Here is a 19,691-nt window from a genome sequence, read left to right as displayed (position 1 = left end):
GTGCCTCTAATCCTAGCACTTGGTAGGCCGAGGCAGGAGGACCATGACTTTGAGGATTGCCTGGGCTGCATAGGACAAAATTCCACCATAAATGTAGTTTGTTTCTGTTCTTGTATTTCCCTCTTTGCCAGCAGGGCCTTCTCTTTGGCCTGCTTGGCAGCCCTGTGCCGCCCAGTTTGGAAACCATGGACTTAACCTGACCCCATCAGTGCTCACAAGAGGCCAAGCTAGAGCCAGGATGGTGGTCACACGGTTAGCGGTGTCAGAGCGCACACGTGGCCCTCTGCTTTCCTGTGCCCAAACTTGTGCACGGATGCACCTTCCTACCTCCCCGCTCTGCAGACAGTTCTTACTTCCAGTTAGCTAAGTTTTTGACTCATTGCCGAAGGGACAGCGAGAGTCAGAAGGGAGCAGGAGAGGGGGCTGCACAGGAGCTGTGTGCACAGGAAGCCAAGGAAAGAAAGAATGTAGGAGACAAGGGAGTCGGGAGGAATCAGGAGCACGCCGCCACACAGCCCTCACATCCCACCACGGGCCAGCTGGGAGTTCTGAGGAGAGCTGGGGGCAGCAGAGGAGCTGCAGCCGGCTATCTATGCACTGGAGGGACTTCAGGCTTCATGTGGGAAGGGTGTGATCCAAGGCCTTACTTGCGGGTTGTGGCGGGAGGGTCCAGGCAGGTAAATAGATTCCTCATTTGGACCTTTCAGTTTAGGCAGTTTGAAAGTCAAATGTATATATTCATGCTTATAGACTAAGATGTATACTGGCTAGATGTTAATTTAAATAAACTTTTGTAATGAATTTTTTTTTTAATTTTTAATATTTTTATTACATATTTTCCTCAATTACATTTCCAATGCTATCCCAAAAATCCCCCATAGCGCCCCCCACTTCCCTACCCACCCATTCCCATTCTTTTGGCCCTGGCATTCCCCTATATTGGGGCATATAAAGTTTGCAAGTCCAATGGGCCTCTCTTTCCATTGATGGCTGACTAGGCCATCTTTCGATACATATGCAGCTAGAGACAAGAGCTCCGGGGTTCTGGTTAGTACATCATGTTGTTCCAACAATAGGGTTGCAGATCCCTTTAGCTCCTTGGGTACTTTCTCTAGCTTCTCCATTGGGAGCCCTGTGATACATCCATTAGCTGACTGTGAACATCCACTCCTGTGTTTGCTAGGCCCCGGCATCGTCTCACAAGAGACAGCTATATTTGGGTCCTTTCAGCAAAATCTTGCTAGTGTATGCAATGGTGTCAGCGTTTAGAAGCTGCTTATGGGATGGATCCCTGGATACGGCAGTCTCTAAATGGTCCATCCTTTCATCACAGCTACGAACTTTGTCTCTGTAACTCCTTCCCTGGGTGTTTTGTTCCCAATTCTAAGAAGGTGCACAGGGTCCACACTTTGGTCTTCATTCTTCTTGAGTTTCATGCGTTTAGCAAATTGTATCTTATATCTTGGGATCCTAAGTTTTGGGCTAATATCCACTTATCAGTGAATACATATTGTGTGAGTTCTTTTGTGATTGTGTTACTTCACTCAAGATGATGCCCTCCAGGTCCATCCATTTGGCTAGGAATTTCATAAATTCATTCTTTTTAATAGCTGAGTAGTACTCCATTGTGTAAATGTACCATAATTTCTGTATCCATTCCTCTGTTGAGGGACATCTGGGTTCTTTCCAGATTCTGGCTATTATAAATAGGGCTGCTATGAACATAGTGGAGCATGTGTCCTTTTTACCGGTTGGGACATCTTCTGGATATATGCCCAGGAGAGGTATTGCTGGATCCTCTGGTAGTACTATGTCCAATTTTCTGAGGAACCGCCAGACTGATTTCCAGAGTGGTTGTACAAGCTTGCAATCCCACCAACAATGGAGGAGTGTTCTTCTTTCTCCACATCCTCGCCAGCATCTGCTGTCACCTGAATTTTTGATCTTAGCCATTCTGACTGGTGTGAGGTGGAATCTCAGGGTTGTTTTGATTTGCATTTCCCTGATGATTAAGGATGTTGAACATTTTTTCAGGTGCTTCTCTGCCATTTGGTATTCCTCAGGTGAGAATTCTTTGTTCAGTTCTGAGCCCCATTTTTTAATGGGGTTATTTGACTTTCTGGAGTCCACCTTCTTGAGTTCTTTATATATATTGGATATTAGTCCCTTATCTGATTTAGGATAGGTGAAGATCCTTTCCCAATCTGTTGGTGGTTTTTTTGTCTTATTGATGGTGTCTTTAGCCTTGCAGAAGCTTTGTAGTTTCATGAGGTCCCACTTGTCAATTCTCGATCTTACAGCACAAGCCATTACTGTTCTATTCAGGAATTTTTCCCCTGTGCCCATATCTTCAAGGCTTTTCCCCACTTTCTCCTCTATAAGTTTCAGTGTCTCTGGTTTTATGTGAAGTTCCTTGATCCACTTAGACTTGACCTTAGTACAAGGAGATAGGAATGGATCGATTCGCATTCTTCTACATGTTAACAACCAGTTGTGCCAGCACCATTTGTTGAAAATGCTGTCTTTCTTCCACTGGATGTTTTTAGCTCCCTTGTCGAAGATCAAGTGACCATAGGTGTGTGGGTTCATTTCTGGGTCTTCAATTCTATTCCATTGGTCTATTTGTCTGTCACTATACCAGTACCATGCAGTTTTTATCACAATTGCTCTGTAGTAGAGCTTTAGGTCCGGCATGGTGATTCCACCAGAGGTTCTTTTATCCTTGAGAAGAGTTTTTGCTATCCTAGGTTTTTTGTTATTCCAGATGAATTTGCAGATTGCACTTTCTAATTCGTTGAAGAATTGATTTGGAATTTTGATGGGGATTGCATTGAATCTGTAGATTGCTTTTGGCAAGATAGCCATTTTTACAATGTTGATCCTGCCAATCCATGAGCATGGGAGATCTTTCCATCTTCTGAGATCTTCTATAATTTCTTTCTTCAGAGACTTGAAGTTTTTATTATACAGATCTTTCACTTCCTTAGTTAGAGTCACGCCAAGATATTTTATATTATTTGTGACTATTGAGAAGGGTGTTGTTTCCCTAATTTCTTTCTCAGCCTGTTTATTCTTTGTGTAGAGAAAGGCCATTGATTTGTTTGAGTTAATTTTATATCCAGCTACTTCACCGAAGCTGTTTATCAGGCTTAGGAGTTCTCTGGTGGAATTTTTAGGGTCACTTATATATACTATCATATCATCTGCAAAAAGTGATATTTTGACTTCATCTTTTCCAATTTGTATCCCTTTGATCTCCTTTTGTTGTCGAATTGCTCTGGCTAGGACTTCAAGTACAATGTTGAATAGGTATGGAGAAAGTGGACAGCCTTGTCTAGTCCCTGATTTTAGAGGGATTGCTTCAAGCTTCTCACCATTTACTTTGATGTTGGCTACTGGTTTGCTGTAGATTGCTTTTATCATGTTTAGGTATGGGCCTTGAATTCCTGATCTTTCCAAGACTTTTATCATGAATGGGTGTTGGATCTTGTCAAATGCTTTTTCCGCATCTAACGAGATGACCATGTGGTTTTTGTCTTTGAGTTTGTTTATATACTGGATTACGTTGATGGATTTCCGTATATTGACCATCCCTGCATCCCTGGGATGAAACCTACTTGGTCAGGATGGATGATTGTTTTGATGTGTTCTTGGATTCGGTTAGCAAGAACTTTATTGAGGATTTTTGCATCAATATTCATAAGGGATATTGGTCTGAAGTTTTCTATCTTTGTTGGGGTAATGAATTTTTTATATTATTTTCTAATTCTGTTTCCTGGCACTATTAAGTTTTAGTCACTTTGTTCTCGTACATTCACACAGTGTAGGTGAGCAGCATTGCTTGTTGGAAAAGCAGGAGGAAGCATTACATTCACACAGTGTAGGTGAGCAGCATTGCTTGTTGGAAAAGCAGGAGGAAGCATTTTCGGCTGGCACATTGTGGTGTGGCACAGTGTCCTCAGTCTCGGAAGGAGTGTGCTGTGTGGGAAGTAGTACCTCAGTGTAGGACAGAGCCATTCACTGCCAGCCTCAGCATGGCTCTGGGCCACACATGGCTATGGTGACCAGGCACAGTAAAGGCAAGAGTCATGCTGGGCCTTGGGTGGATGAAACTGCACAGACCTTACTCACACCTGCCTGTCACATGACTTCCATGCATGCTAACCAGCTTCCCACCACACCTTGCTAGCCCTCAGTGTCACCTGACATTTGTGATCACATGGGTTTGACGGCAGCAGAACATGGTCACACTAAAACCCGGTCACATTGGTTACCCTAACACTGTGGCACACACTGGCTTTTATTTTCTGTTCTAATGAACTTCATTTGTGTTAATATATTTCAGACACGCAGCAGAGGGCAGACTTGTACCTGGAGGGAAAGGACCAGCTCGGGGGCTGGTTCCAGTCTTCCTTACTGACAAGTGTGGCCACGAGGTCAAAAGCACCTTTCAGGCAAGTACTCACTCTGTGCAAAGCGAGCCCGTTCTGATGATCCTCTGAGTGCCCACCATGTGTGCCACACACGCTTGCGGACATAGGTGTGTAAGCCAGCTGTGGGCAAGCTGGAGCACTGTTCTTCCTGTCTCTGGGAGGAGAGACCCACAGAGTCAATGTGTACAGAAGAGGTGCGTTTTGTGGGTGCGGCAAGACTGAGTGACACTGGGTTCACCTTTTGTGTAGTTGTGGTGGCACATCCTGCAAATCCAAGCACTCTGGAGGCAGAGATAGGAGGAGCTCAGGACCTGGGTCCGCCTGGGCCGTGTGCAGACCCTGTCCCCAAAAGACCAGCAAAAAGCAAATAAAATCAACACAAGAACAAGGGGAGAGACACAGCAGTGCGTGGCGCCTGTCACTTGGCAGATTGCACCTCCTGGAAGATGAGGTGGCACTCATGGAGTTCGCTGGCAAACTTTGTGGGGCAGCATCTTCAGCTGTGTGGCGATCCACCAGGAGTGCAGGGAAGGACAGTGTGTCCTGCTGGGGGGACCCACGGGGACTGCGGGACTGAAACCCTGTTGGGGTGGAGTACAGGCAGCCTGTGGAGTACACGAAGATGTTGAGCGGTAGCCTGAGGGTTTGCTCTGCTGCACTCGGCTCCACCCGAGACAGTTCACTGCCCAGTTCTGTGTCACTTTTAAAAGCCAACCATGGTAGAAAGTTGTCTTTGAAGTTAGTTTTAGAAGGCGGTCTGTGCTACTCTTTATTTTGTTGGTTTTAGTAATCAGGGGACATGAAGTGCTCTGATGTACAGAAAATAGAACCCCTGCTTTGCTGTGTTTAAGGGGAGGACTCTCTGCTTAACACCTTGATAGTGAATGGTGAGAAAAAGAAGTGTTCACCATTGTCAAGACATCCCCCGTGAATACAATAGCCTCTCACGCTGGTCCTCATCTTTCTTAGGACAGTGATGGTTCATGGGTTTACACTTGGAGAAAAAGGAGAAAAGATGTCCAAGTCCCTCGGGAATGTCATTGATCCTGACACTATCATCAGTGGAGGAAAAGTAGGTGTTTGACTAAAACTCATTTTCATTTTGTTGTCAGGTCCTAAAATTGGCAGCTAAGTCTTTAGTAGTTACCTCAGTGAATAAATACAAGATTAACAAGATTAGAACCGTCTCTGACAGGATATGCTAGGGATGGCGGCCGCTGGGAGGTGGAGACATGAGGGTTGCTTGAGCCCAGGAATTGAGGGCCAAGAATAGTGGATGGGTTACTATAATGTTTTAAACATAAACTTGTGTGTACACATGTGTGTGGAGGTCTCAAGGTAGCAGGTTTTATTATGTTAAACTACAGATTTATAATTAAATGGAAACAGGAGAAAAAAATGAGATTACAAATTCTGAGTGTATATAATTGCACTCTTAGGACATACTCACTTTAAATTCAGAATGGCCATCAGATCTGGGGTGACTGGAAATTGGGGGCAGATTGGAGGTGCTTCAGGAGAGGTCGTCCATAATGTGTGTTACCTTGCTCCTGTGGCTTTCCCATCTTACAGTCACCAGGCCACGCCTGGGCTCTCCCGTCTGTCTCAAACAGGACTGTCTTGCTAGCCTACCTGTTTTCAGATGCAGCCTACTTTGCAGTGGGTGTTGCAGTGTTGCGTATCACACAGCCTGCGTTCACAGACTCCAGTTTCTGAAAGGGAACTTTAGTAAAGCCTTTGTTCCTCTCTAATTGAAATAAATTGAAAGCTATTCTATTCACATGTTGTTTTTCAATGAAAAGGACCACAGCAAAGAACCTCCCTACGGAGCTGACATCCTGCGCTGGTGGATAGCTGAGTCCAATGTCTTCACGGAGGTGACCATTGGCCCCTCTGTACTCTCTGCTGCCAGAGATGACATCAGCAAGGTCAGACCTGCTCAGGGAACTTTATGAGCATGCTTGAAAACAAGCTACATGTGGTTGTCTTTAAATGTCCATGTTAATTTGTTCAAAACAGTAACACTAAGAAACATACATGTCAGCCGGACGGTAGTGCACGCCTTTAATCTCAGCACTAGGGAGGTAGAAGTAGGCAGATCTCTGGGAGTTTGAGGCCAGCCTGGTCTACAAAGAGAGTAACAGGATAGCCAGGGCACACAAAGAAACCCTGTCTTGAAAAACAAAATAAGCAAACAAAAAAAGTTCATATCTTTTTATATTTGATTACTGTATAGATTACACCATAAGCTGGTATAATATTGTACTATACATATACTTTCCATGTTCTCAGTAACTTTGCAAGCTAGATTCGTTTCTTTTTTTTTCATATGTGAATCAGATGAAATAGCATATAGCCATCTCTGTATGAATAAACACATGAGCAAAACAGGCTAGGGAAGGGAGTTAGTGGTTGTTTCTTTATAAAACTGGGTATTAGAATGAGAGTTTCTTTGTGCCTTTGCAGTCTTAATTAGGAATAATAGGATTTTTAAATCTTACCAAAAAATAGCAGAACTTAAAAATAATTAATAGTTATAACTGGTGAAATGGAGAAGCCTTGTGATTTGTCTTTAACTGTGTGCTTCCTCTCGCTCTGAACAGCTTAGAAACACACTCCGCTTTCTCTTGGGAAATTTGACTGGCTTTAACCCCGATACGGATTCTGTTCCCGTGAAGAATATGTATGTCATAGACCAATATATGCTGCACTTAATTCAGGATTTTGCAACGAAGGTCAGTGCACAGTAGCAGGCTTTGGCAAACAGCAACATCAGCGCCTCTCCCATAACTTCCAGTGAACAGACCTCACTCACTAGAAATCAGCCCCATTGTACCCCAGAAAGTGCACCACTATGTTCACACAGTTTACGATGACCATGGCATGAAGTATTTTCATGTCTTTGCTGGATTCTAGCTCTTTTTTTAACATTTAATGTGTGTGTGTGTGTGTGTGTGTGTGTGTGTGTGTGTGTGCGCGCGCACACGCGCACTCGCGTGTGCTGGAATTCATATGTGAAGGTCAGAGGACTACTGATGGCCCTTGGGTCTCTCCTTCCACCCTGTGAGTCGCAGAGATCTAACTTAGGTTGCTGGGCTTGAGAGCAGGTATGCCTACCTTCTGAGCCTCTCCGTCATCTCTTCCCTGCCTCTAAGGCTGTCGTCTGGTGAGGACCACGGCAAGCAGCTTCCCTCCCTCACAGCAGGCTCCTCTCTCAAGGTCAGAGTGGAACTGCACTGTTCAGGCAGCTGTGCCCCTCGAGCTCCTGGGGGGCATCTGATCCTGTCATACATTGCCTGGCCTCAGTGTCTGGAGCCTCCGTGACTCTGTAACTCTTGTGGTTTTTATGCCTAAGAGACCAGCACCATGAAGAAGAGCCACATTGCCAAGTTCTGCTGTCGATTCAAGGTCTCATCTGCCCTCATCTGCCACAACTGTAGCTGCTTCTGTGCGATTTGTTAGTGGGACCTAAGAAACAGTTGACTTTGAGCAGGGAGCCTTTCAGCAGGATTCTACATTCAGCTTTTCTCCTTTCAAACGACATTGCACATTCATACACTAGAGTCTTCTTCAGTGGCTGTGTTGTGATCTCGGGCACCTCTCTTACTGACCCTGTCTTCCCTTCATGGCTCTGCTCTAACAGTTCCAGCCTGTATCGTGGAGCTTGCTCAGGTGTCTCCCCTCACCAACTGCACGTCTGTATACCTGTGCGCTCTGTCATAAGGTGGCTGACAACAGCAAACAGTAACTGTGCACAGCACAGCACAGATACTACGCTGTCTTGAAGCTTTCTTTGGCAGACAACTTATTTCATTACTTTTGAGTTTAGCCTCACTCAAGTTACCAGGACAGGCTGGAGAGATGGCTCAGCAGTTAAGGGCACCGGCTGCTTTTCCAGAGAACCTGGATTTGATTCCCAGCACCCATGTGTTAGCTCATAGCCATTTGTAGCTCCATTCCCAGGGATCCCACTCCCTTTTCTGGCCTCTGCAGCCTCCAGGCACACAAGTGGTACACAGACATACATGCAGGTACACAGACATACATGCAGGCAAAACACCAATATAGAAAATAAAACAAGTTTGAAAAAGTCACTAAAACAGAGCAGTGCGCAGCTGGGTTCTCTGCCAGAATACGGCATGAGTGGCCTCTAGCCAGTGCCCAGGCGTCGTCCTTCTCTTTGTCCTCGGGTTTCTGGCCACTCTGCCCTTCCAGACTCCCACCCAAGGCCCCCAGTGCTCCTGAAGCTTCCCAAGCGCTCAGCCCTGTGCTCTTGTGCATTCCTCTCACACCCTTCCACAGGCCAGTGAGCCAGAACAGCTGTCACAGCAGCTGCCCATCCTGGGGCCAGCTGCTGGAATCACATACTTCTCCTTTCTGACAAGTGCTAGGCAACCCCAACTTAAGGAAGAATTCATTTTGCATCTGTTTATTTGGTATAGCGGGGGCTCTGCCACATTGTGCATGCAGCTGTCCAAGATCATGATAGTCCCAGGGATCAGATTTGGGTTGTCAGGCCTGTTGGCAGGTAGGTACCTTTAACTGTTTTGGCACCTCGGCAGGCTGAGAAGACAGGTTGACAGGGGCATGAGGTGGTCAGTCCCATTGTATGTGATTGCTTATTTCTCCTGTTTATTCAGCCCAGGGCCCCACCCAGCATGCTGCCACCCATATTTAGAGTGAGTTTTCCCTCCAGTTAAACCTTTCTGAAAACACAGCTACAGACATGCCCACATGTGTGTTAGGTGGCTCTAATTCCCATTCACAGTCAAGGTGAACCATCCCCTGAGTACTAGGGTTAAAAACATGGCCTAAAAACCTTAAAAAGTTAAAAGTGGCGTGAGTCCATCACTTAGGACTCAGAGGCAGGAGAGCAGCTCGTGGAAGAGAGCTTGCCTAGCATGCACGAAGGGCCTGAGCTTCTCTTCAGCACTGCAGATTTACAAACCAAAGCACACCGGGGGCTGGGAGAACAGCGGAGCACCTGAGTGTGATTTCTAGACAACGTCACATTGAGAAGGTCCGGTGTGGCATGAGCTTGTGATTCTAGTGTTGGGGGGTTCAAGACAGCAAGCAGCCAGCGGAGCATACTTGAGGTCCAGCCAGGGAGAAAGCCTATTTTAAAAGCAAGGTACATGGTTCCTGGCTTGAGCTTGACCTCTGGCACCCACACACGTGCACCTACACATACACGAGCATGTGTGTTCTTACACAAAACAAGCAGCTAAACATGGGCCTTTCCTTCCTTGGAGCATGCTCTGCTGGCATTCCCAGAGGAGAGGAGTGATCATTGAGTGTGCCTCTACAATGATGTTCTCTGACATTCGTGCATACTTGCCTTCTGTCTTTGAAACATTTCTTTCTTTTTTCATGTATGTGTATGTGGTATGCGTGCAAGTGTATGTGCTTGTGCAAGTGTGTGTGTGCACCGGCATGTGTATGTGGAAGCACAAGGCTGACATTGTTCTTCCACCTTATCCTTTGAGGCAGGTTCTTACAATGAAATGGGCAGGTAGGATGGCCCATGGGGTGCGGGTGCTTGCTGCCTGATGACCTGAGCTGAGTCCCCAGGACTCAGGCAGGGAAAGAAGAGAACCAACACTGATCATCCTGTGACCTCCACATGTGATCTGTGGTACATGCCTTCTCCCCATGCCCCAAATAAATGTAATAGCGCAGGTATAAAAGTAACAAGAAAAGCGAGGCAATAAACAGTCCTCAGGACTCCAGGGGAAGCTTTATTAAAGGGGACGAAACCCAGAGCTCAGCCCTAGGATGGCCTATGCAGCCAGCCTGCCTCAGAGATAACTGCTCCACAGTGGGCTATGCTACCCAGGACTTATGCGAGTTCTGGGGGTCCACACTGGTTCTTGTGCCTGTGCAGCAAGTGTGGCATTTGAGCCAACTCCTCTGAGCTGCTGGTGGGAGGAGCTTGTTTCGCCATGGTGTCCTGCTGTGCTCGTTGCTCTCGCTGCAGCCTTCACGTTCATGTCTTTGCTCTCTAGGTTACTGACTCATACAAACAGTATGACTTTGGGAAAGTTGTCAGGCTGTTGAAAGCCTTCTACACCAGAGAACTGTCCAGCTTTTACTTCAGCATAGTCAAGGATAGGTAAGTGTGACTGTGCACAGCCCTCAACGGGGATGCCTGAGTGTCCATCTGCAGTGAGCATCTGGGCAGAATTATAGCTGGGGTCTGGAGTCAAGCCTGACATCAGTTATGCCTGTCATGTACTAGCTTCGTGTTTGGGGTAACTTAGCTGGTAATCTCAGTTCGTTTGAAAAATGAAGAGGATAATACCCATCCTTCTAATCCCAGCACTGTTGAGGCAGAGGCAGGGGGGTCTCTAAGTTGAAAGCCAGCCTAGTCTACAAAGAGTTCTATGCTAGGCCAGCTAGGGCTGCACAGTGAGACTCTGTATCAAAACTTTGAGCCGCTCGTGTGCCTGGTGCCTCTTTACAATGAGCTAGAGCTGCTGGTAGATGACCACCATGCTGTCCTGAGGGCAGACCAGGACTAGCTGGGCAGATCTGTAATGACACTGGCCTTCACAGTGTGCCCATGGCACCAGTGGGAATGGCAGTCACTCAGATGTGGTCAGTTACCTTACTATATGCAAAGTCAGTGCTCTAGACGGTCATCCACCTTAAACACCCACAGTCGGACAAAATATGAGAAACCAGATAGATCCTGAGAGTAAAATAGGAGAGACGATAAAGTGTCCAAAGGCAGCATGGCTGTGTGAAGGCCAGAGCGGCGTGTCAGCTGCTGAGCAAGCTCTTCTTCCAGGCTCTACTGCGAAAACGAGAAGGATCCCAAGCGCCGCTCGTGTCAGACAGCATTGGCGGAAATTTTGGATGTGTTGGTCCGTGCTTTTGCCCCCATTCTTCCTCACTTGGCAGAAGAGGTGTTTCAGCACATTCCCTATGTTACAGGTAAGGAGAACTGCTCTCTGCATGGGAGGGATCACGCAAGGGGTTGACCGAGCTGTTACAAGGTTCACACATGTACACTGGCAGTCTGCTCTAGAGTGCCTTCATACAGAGTTAGGACTGCCTCTGGTGCCTTCCGAAATGTATGGAGCCTTGACAATATTGAGAAGTCACTTTTGCTTATGTGTGTTTATAAGAATCTGGAGAGATGGTTCTTTAGTTAAGTCACTGGCTGCTCTTCCAGAGGACCCAGGTTCAATTCCGAGCACCCACCTAGCAACTCATAGGAGTCAGACATAGACATCTATGAATGCAAAACACTAATAAACATAAAATAAAAATTAGTTAAAAAAAAAATCTTTGGGCTGGAGAGATGGCTCAGCAGTTAAGGTCACTGACCGCTTTCCAGAGGTCCTGAGTTCAATTCCCAACAACCACATGGTCGCTCACAGCCATCTGTAATGGGATCCGATGCACTCTTGTGGTGTGTCTAAAGACAGATACAGTGTACTCACATACATAAAATAAATCTTTAAATGGGTTTATAATGTTTCATAATGTATTTTAAGCTTTATTCAAATAAAATACGGTGCTTTATAGTAAATGCTTTTATGTTAGTTTTTTTCTTCTCCTGATTTTATTTTCATAGAAAACTAGAAACTCGGGCATGGGAAACTGTTGTGTCCTCATGGAACACATCCCATGTTCATAGTTCTGCTTTGCTTTGAGATTTTTATGTTTATGTGTTTATAATGTGTGATGGAAAGGGAGCCTTGGATCTGCAGCTCCGGAGAACATGAGAAGTTCTGGTTCACTGAACCTCACATCCTAGATGACAGCCCTGTCTCTCCTTAGTGGTTGGTTAGAGCTTATACATTGCCTAAGCTGTATCTAACTCAGTCCCCACTTATTGTTTAAGAACCCAAGAGTGTTTTTCGCACTGGCTGGATTAATACAAGCTCTATTTGGAAGAAGCCAGGACTGGAGGAGGCAGTAGAAAGTGCGTGCGCCATGCGGGATTCCTTTCTTGGCAGCATCCCTGGCAAAAATGCTGCTGAGTACGAGGTCATCATAGTGATCGAGCCAGGGCTGCTGTTTGAGATCATGGAGGTATGTGTAGTGGGTGGAGGCTGTGTGTAGTAAGTTTAGTGGTGGATTTAAGATCTTGGATTAATTTAGAAACTAGGATTTCAGTCTTGCAGTACTGATCCTCTTGCTAATTGTTTGAACTTGTGACATATGCAGGGCCTGTTTAGGTCAGTGTAGAAGTATGAGCCTACATTAAAAAAAAAAAAATGGAAGTTTTATTTATTGAAGGCCTAGATTTTGAAATTTTGTTCATCTGGATCATATTCCAAAAATGAGTTCTCTTTCATTTCATGAGAACCAGCGACAGAAACCAACACTTTTCCTAAAATTTTCATATTTTAATTCTACATATACACATACACACACACATATATATATATATATATTAAGTTTTATTAGTATGACTTTGGGGCTGGAGATATGGGTCAGCAGTTAAAGAACTTGCTAATCTAGTGGAGGACCTGGGTTCAGTCCCCAGCACCTACCTGGCTGCCCACAACTACCTGTCACTATAGTTGCAGGCGATCTAACACCCTCTTTTGTCCTCTTGCAGCCCTGGGACTACATGTAGTGCATCTACATACACACAGCAAACATTCATGCTCACAAAATACCTACATCTGTAAAAATAAACCATCTCATTTTGGTTGGTAAACCCAATTTAAACATTTAAAGACTTGAGACTTGAAGTCACTAGAGAACATGACATTGTTGGCAACGGTAAGGTAAGGGCAGACACTGGCCTTTGTGGTAGTGAAGACTTGTAAGCTGTTGGTAGAAACTGAGGACAATCAAATCATTGACCTGCCACGGCTGCACAGCCTAGTTCTGGTTTGCTCGCCACATTTACAATTGTGCTTTCTACCTCAGTTAACTTGATCTAGAAACTCAAATCCAGAGGTTTGTTTCCTAGGTGACTCTACATTTTACCAAGTTGACAGCCAGTATTAACTGGCGCCATCATAAATGTGACTTCCTTAGGAATCCTAACTAGATATCAGATGGGAGACTTGTTACTACCTATTGCTAAGTGAGTGAACTTGTTGAAACCAAATTGATCTTAGTCTCATAAATTTTTTGAAGGAATATTTATATAAATTCAAAAACTTATCTGGAAGATCAAAATTATGATGGGAAAATCTCAAAGGGCTTATCAGATAGCCTGGCTCATTGTACACTGTGGAAAAATTTTACTACTGATTGCTACCTATGTGCTACACTAAAAACAGGTCTTTATTTAACAGTATCTTTTTTTAGAAAAAAAAAAAAGATTTATTTATTGATTATTATATATAAGTACACTGTAGCTGTCTTCAGACACACCAGAAGAGGGCATCGGATCCCATTACAGATGGTTGTGAGTCACCATGTGGTTTCTGGGATTTGAACTCAGGACCTCTGGAAGAGCTGTCAGTGCTCTTAACCACCAAGCAATCTCTCCAGCCGCCTATTTAACAGTATCTTAACTCCTCTCTAATAGAGGAATCATGATAGGAAAGGAGGCTCTAAAAAGTTGGCAGTTTTAGCTTAACAGACAAGGGTAACTGAACCTCTTTTTTTTCTTTTCTCATTGCAAAATAAGTATAATAAACACGATATAGATTAGGGTATTGAGGTGGGGGGGGGACATAGTTTTCAGAGTGAAGCAAAATGTATACTCCAGTCAACAGCTAAAAGTGACTGTCCCATTGCATACACTAGCAAGATTTTGCTGAAAGGACCCAAATATAGCTGTCTCTTGTGAGACTATGCAGGGGCCTAGCAAACACAGGAGTGGATGCTCACAATCAGCTATTGGATGGATCACAGGGCTCCCAATGGAGAAGCTAGAGAAAGTACCCAAGGAGCTAAAGGGATCTGCAACCCTATTGTTGGAACAACATGATGTACTAACCAGAACCCCGGAGCTCTTGTCTCTAGCTGCATATGTATCGAAAGATGGCCTAGTCGGCCATCACTGGAAAGAGAGGCCCATTGGACTTGCAAACTTTATATGCCCCAATATAGGGGAATGCCAGGGCCAAAAGAATGGGAATGGGTGGGTAGGGAAGTGGGGGGGCGCTATGGGGGACTTTTGGGATAGCATTGGAAATGTAATTGAGGAAAATATGTAATAAAAAATATTAAAAATTAAAAAAAAATAAAACCACACACTTACAGACACTTGATCTTTGACAAAGAAGCCAAAAATATACAATAGAAAAAAAGAAAGCATCTTCAATAAATGGTTCTGGTTTAAAAAAAAAAAGTGTCTGTCAACTTTTAATTGGAACAGTAACTTTCACGTGCATTCCAGATGCTCCAAGCTGAGGAGACCTCCAGCACATCTCAGCTGAATGAGCTGATGATGGCTTCCCAGACGACATTGCTGGCTCAGGAGCCACGGGAAAGAACTGCAGGGGACATTGAGCTCACGGGGACATTCGTCATCAATCTAGAAGGTGAGAAGAGTGAGCAGGGACTAAATAGTTGATGTCACCCCCAGCTTTCCATGGGACTAGGCTACCTCAAGACTGGCTGAGCCAGGTCTCTGGGAACGGAAGCTGAGGCTGGGACAGTTCCTTGTCACCCATGAGTGACTGTCAGAGAGTCTTTTCCCCCTCGTGTTCTGATACATAGTGCCACATATGGCCCAGTCCCACTGACCCATCCTGTGTAAATTCTAAAATTTCCTTTTATGCATATCCTAACTAAAATATCATTAGCCAATTTTAAAGGGTTGGATAGAATTTTTATCACAGAATTTCTGTGCACTGTTCAAAGTGCTGTCACCTTGATTCATCTTCATTAACAGGAACAGTGGAGAAAGTTGTGGCTCCTTTTGTGTAACTGAAGTTTTGAGTAGTGGCATTGCCACTGTCTCTAGAACTTGTCATTTTGAACTCCTGAGTTAAGAGCTGGGCATGGTGGTGCATACCTTTCGTCCCAGCACTGAGGAGGCAGAGTCAGATGGAGCTCTGTGAGGGCAACATAGAAGAGACTCTTTCTTTAAAAAACCCAAATCAACTATATAGCAGGGTCAAGAATGAAAGCCAGTTCTAAGCATGGCAGAGAAGCGGTTGGTCTGAGTCGATTGCTCTTCAGTAGTCATCTTGTTTTAGTGAGTTTGTTACAGGACAAAACCTGGCCTAAGTTAGAAACGTGGGAGGGAGAAGCGCCTTGGGAAGGAGTGTCCACTGAAGCACTGAGGACTGGTGGTACAAGCTCAGTGACTGGACATGCTCTGTGTGTTCTTTCAAGGTGGTGACATTCGTGAGGAGTCTTCATATAAAGTCATTGTCGTACCAACTGCCAGAGAGAAGTGCCCTCGATGTTGGAAGCATACGTCTGAGACTGCAGATGCTCTCTGTCCTCGGTGTGCAGAGGTCATTGGTGCAAAGTAGCAATCTGATGTCAACAGTTCTGAACAAGACACTCCCCACAGGACTGACTGGCCGAGGAAGTGAACTGTTAGAAAGTTCCAACCCTAGAAAGAAATCCAAGGCTTACATAGAAAGTAGAGGAGCAGATAGATAGTAACAGATGGGGTAAGAATCAGAAGGTTAAAAGAATATTTCTTGTAACTATAGAAAGAATAATGTATGTATATATATATATATGGAGATATATATGCAGATATACATATATACAGGGCAGACACACACACACTCACTCATGGACTTCTTCAGAGACAGACACTGAATATGGTTACTTTCAATGTGGCAGAATGTTTTATATTTTATTAAAACTTTTTTGACTCAGTATTTAAGCTCTATGATATCTGAAAATAAAGGCATTCTGGGAAACTCCCAGCTGATGATGGTGAGGAAGCTGTGGATGATGAAGCGTGGGATTCTGCAGGGAGTGGCAGTCGTGTGCCTCTACAAGGTGAAGGGGGTCAGTTCCTTCTGCCCACTAGCAAACACCAAGTTTCTAAAGCAGCAGGACTCTGAGTGTACTACAAAGAGCATCACCAAATTGTTATTCAAGAGGAGAAATCTCTGTGTTCTTACGGGTATGAACGGTGAGGAAATAACATGAAGCGTTAATTTATTTCACTAATATACATAAGTTCACAATAATGAACAGACAGGAATAACAGTATATACAGAATTCACTACTTAACAATACATCGACAGTAGATAAATAGAGCATTTCTTAAACAACCCAACACTGGATTGATTTCCAAGAATGTCTAATCTACTAAGTTGAAGCTAGCTGCCCAGCACCCCGTGACCCCGTGAAGTGCAAGGGCGTGCTCTGCTGCTGCTGTGTGTGCACTGTAAGATACTGTTTCCTAATGAAGTGGATTATAGCAACTTCTAAGTGAATGCTATAATCAGTGTAAGCTTACTGGTACTAAGTTTAGTTTTCCATGATTTTAAATCACAAGGAATCATATATTAAGAAGCTATTTAAATGTAGCAGGCTTTACACTGGCCTTAGATGAACTTTTCTAACAGGTAAATCCTTACAAAAGTGTGAAGCATTGGGAAGCCTGGTGCTGTGTACTGCTGACTACATTTCTCCCGGCCCCTCCACCTGTACATCTAAGATAACCTGGAACAGAGAAGCTAGGATTATTTAAACACCTTCACTAACAAGGTAAACATGCGTAACCGTAAGAAGGGGGCAGTGTCTGGGGGGATACTAAGGTTTCCAGAACATGCCGTGCCCTTGTTGCAGGACACTGACCGTGTGTTAGAACCTAATTATTTTGTGACACTTTGTTGTTAGAGAATGAATACATACATGTTAATTTTCCTTTCTTCCCAGAATTATTTTAAAAGCCCTTAGTGAAGTAGTAGACTGTTACTGCTTTTATTAAACTCAGGATTTAGTTTTAAAATTCTATGCATTTTATAAACTTTTTAGATGATATATCTAAAGACTTAATAATCTGTGTTCTGGTTCATTTAGTCAGTTTTATTCCCCCCAAAAATACAAGCTACCCCCTCTCCCAAAAGACTTAATGGGATTAGAGGAAAAAGACCGACATTATTAGCAATTAGCAGTACTTGCAGCAGGAGGCTTTTCTAGCAAGCTGCCCACATCCTGTGCCTTCCAGAGTGCTGCAGAAGGTCCTGGGGCAAGTGGACTCCTCAGGACTGTGTCAAGGATGGTATGCATGTCAGTCAAGCTGTGATTGCAGGGATTCCCGCACAGGCTGGCTGCTCCTCAGAGCCACCTGAGCAACATCGGAAACATTTTTTCTCTGAAGATTTGAAATCTGACAATCAGCAGACTTAGTTTTAGCCAGTCACAATCTTATTTAGATCTAACTTTCTAATGAAAAAGAACTGATATTTGTGTGCGCCTGGGTGTCACTTTGTTGTGGAGTCCCTGAAGAGTATTCTCAGCCTTCTAATGGAGTTGGCTTCTTCCCTTGCTTAGAATGAGTATGGTACACGTACTGTGAACAACCATGACCATGGCAGACAGCAATAATTGCACTATATGGCTACATTCCAGATACACTTGAACTGGAGCCAGGGCTTGCTGATCTGCAGAGCGCAGTGCATTTCCTCACACTTGTCAGCACTTGGACTGCTCTAGGCACTACAGGGTCCAACACTAGCCGAGGCTCATCCTCTCCACCCAGCTGAGGTAGGTTTGCTAAGGCCATGACAGCACAAAGTGCCCCGTCCTGCTCCCGGACAGGCAACATGACCAAGTCCCAGAAACAGACAGTTTTGAACACTTGGAAGAAAAATAAAGTTGGATTTTAAATATTGTTTCTTTGTTTTTTTTTTTTTTTTAAACATGTCTTACAAGATAATACATTTTTACAATTACCTGATGTGGATACAATTTTGGAACTTGACAAAATAGAGTAAATTTTAATTTACATAATAACTGATCTTGCTGCTTTGTTCACACCTCTGATTCCTAAGTCTGGCAAGGACAACAGACTTAAGGTCCTTCCCAAAGTTCCTTGGTCCCCTGCTGATCTCAAGCCATTTCTCCTCTGACAGCAGCAGCACCCTGGACAGGAAGCGGTCAGCACCCAGAGCTCCCTGCCAGGTGGCATCCCGGTACACGACCAACCATGAGGACATCTCTGCATGTTTGAAAGGGACATGGGCATCTCTAGTGTGCTCATGGAAGCAGTGTGAACACACTTAATCCCCACAGGAGTCATTTGGATAGGAACTACTACACTAAGAACAAAATCTGCAAATTATAACCAGGAACAATACCAAAGTTTAACAATAAAGCTGCTTATTTGAATGAAAAAATAAAGAATAAAGCATCTGCATTAGTCACAGGATAGTTAATGTGTTTATAATTTATCTTCAGTCTTTGCTGAAGATGTGGAATTTAGCCAGGATTGCACATTTTAAAGTAATATATTTATTTATTATACAAAAAAAACAAAAAACAAAACCCTTCCGAAGTTCCAGATCTTACTATGAAAAATGACATGCAGTGGTTCATGTAGTCACAGGACTGTAGGCTACTGTCATAAAGTCGCCATGGCTTCTACGGCATCGATGAGGTGTAAGGCGAGGCTGTACTGCCCGTGCTTCTCTGGCAGGAGCTCCATCACTTTATGCACGAGTTTAGCTGTTGCTGCAATAGGCACGCCAGTGTTCTGAAGATCCTGAGGGTTCTGCAAATGGGACACAACAGCCATTAGTTTGATGCAGCCAAACATGACCTTACTGACTTAAGCTTTACTGTGGAAGTTCTCCCAATAAAAGCATCTCTTTGGCCGGGCTTGGTGGTGCATGCCTTTAATCCCAGCACTTGGGAGGCAGAGGCAGGCAGATTTCTGAGTTCGAGGCCAGCCTGGTCTACAAAGTTCCAGGACAGCCAGGGCTACACAGAGAAACCCTGTCTCAAAAAAAAAAAAAAAAAAAAAGCATCTCTTTGGGGTAAAGCTCCCTGGCGAGGCCATCCATCCAGGAGCATCTGCTCACGCCGCCCTCCACTCACCATTGCCTTCAGCCAGGTGCAGAGTGTGGGCGGGAGTCTGGCCAGCAGCTCCATGCCTTCCTTCGTCTGGGTGTGGAAAAGCGCGTGAGCCAGCCTTTGCCCGGTCAGCACTAGCAGCTGAGACGCCAGAACTTCTTTGTCCTGAACTTGGAAAATGGCCTGAGGGTGAACATGGAGAAACAATTCAGCAAGAGCTACTGTCCCAAGGTTGCCAATGAAGAGACTCTACCTCGGCTCTCAGGTGTACGGACGGACGAAGGGAAATTGAAATTGACCTAGAATTTAAACCCAACGTTTGCTCATCAGCTAATTTTTGTT

The 19,691-nt window shown here is 44.6% G+C and overlaps 2 protein-coding genes across 3 annotated transcripts in view; one reads left to right on the top strand and one right to left on the bottom strand.

Moving 5' to 3' along the window:
• Positions 1 to 16,196, top strand: part of Iars2 (isoleucyl-tRNA synthetase 2, mitochondrial) — a 42,896-nt gene extending 26,700 nt beyond the window's left edge. The window contains exons 15-23 of the mRNA XM_021171100.3: positions 4,346 to 4,454; positions 5,403 to 5,505; positions 6,236 to 6,361; positions 7,037 to 7,168; positions 10,439 to 10,545; positions 11,224 to 11,369; positions 12,286 to 12,476; positions 14,752 to 14,896; positions 15,696 to 16,196. Of these exons, the coding sequence (XP_021026759.1) occupies positions 4,346 to 4,454; positions 5,403 to 5,505; positions 6,236 to 6,361; positions 7,037 to 7,168; positions 10,439 to 10,545; positions 11,224 to 11,369; positions 12,286 to 12,476; positions 14,752 to 14,896; positions 15,696 to 15,838 (1,202 nt within the window). The 3' untranslated portion in view covers positions 15,839 to 16,196. The remainder of the gene's footprint in view (positions 1 to 4,345; positions 4,455 to 5,402; positions 5,506 to 6,235; positions 6,362 to 7,036; positions 7,169 to 10,438; positions 10,546 to 11,223; positions 11,370 to 12,285; positions 12,477 to 14,751; positions 14,897 to 15,695) is intronic.
• A 1,970-nt stretch (positions 16,197 to 18,166) lies between these two features.
• Positions 18,167 to 19,691, bottom strand: part of Rab3gap2 (RAB3 GTPase activating non-catalytic protein subunit 2) — a 76,375-nt gene continuing 74,850 nt past the window's right edge. For both annotated transcript variants that reach the window (XM_021171092.3, XM_021171095.3), the window contains exons 34-35: positions 19,374 to 19,532; positions 18,167 to 19,047 (exon numbers count right to left, since the gene is read on the bottom strand). In XM_021171092.3, the coding sequence (XP_021026751.1) occupies positions 18,898 to 19,047; positions 19,374 to 19,532 (309 nt within the window). In that variant the 3' untranslated portion in view covers positions 18,167 to 18,897. The remainder of the gene's footprint in view (positions 19,048 to 19,373; positions 19,533 to 19,691) is intronic.

This window comes from Mus caroli, unplaced genomic scaffold (genome assembly GCF_978045245.1).
Source record: "Mus caroli unplaced genomic scaffold, Mus_caroli_1 scaffold_1, whole genome shotgun sequence".
Classification (NCBI taxonomy): Eukaryota; Metazoa; Chordata; class Mammalia; order Rodentia; family Muridae; genus Mus; species Mus caroli.
Note: the sequence above shows the minus strand (reverse complement) of the source record. Positions and strands in the feature narration are given on the sequence as shown.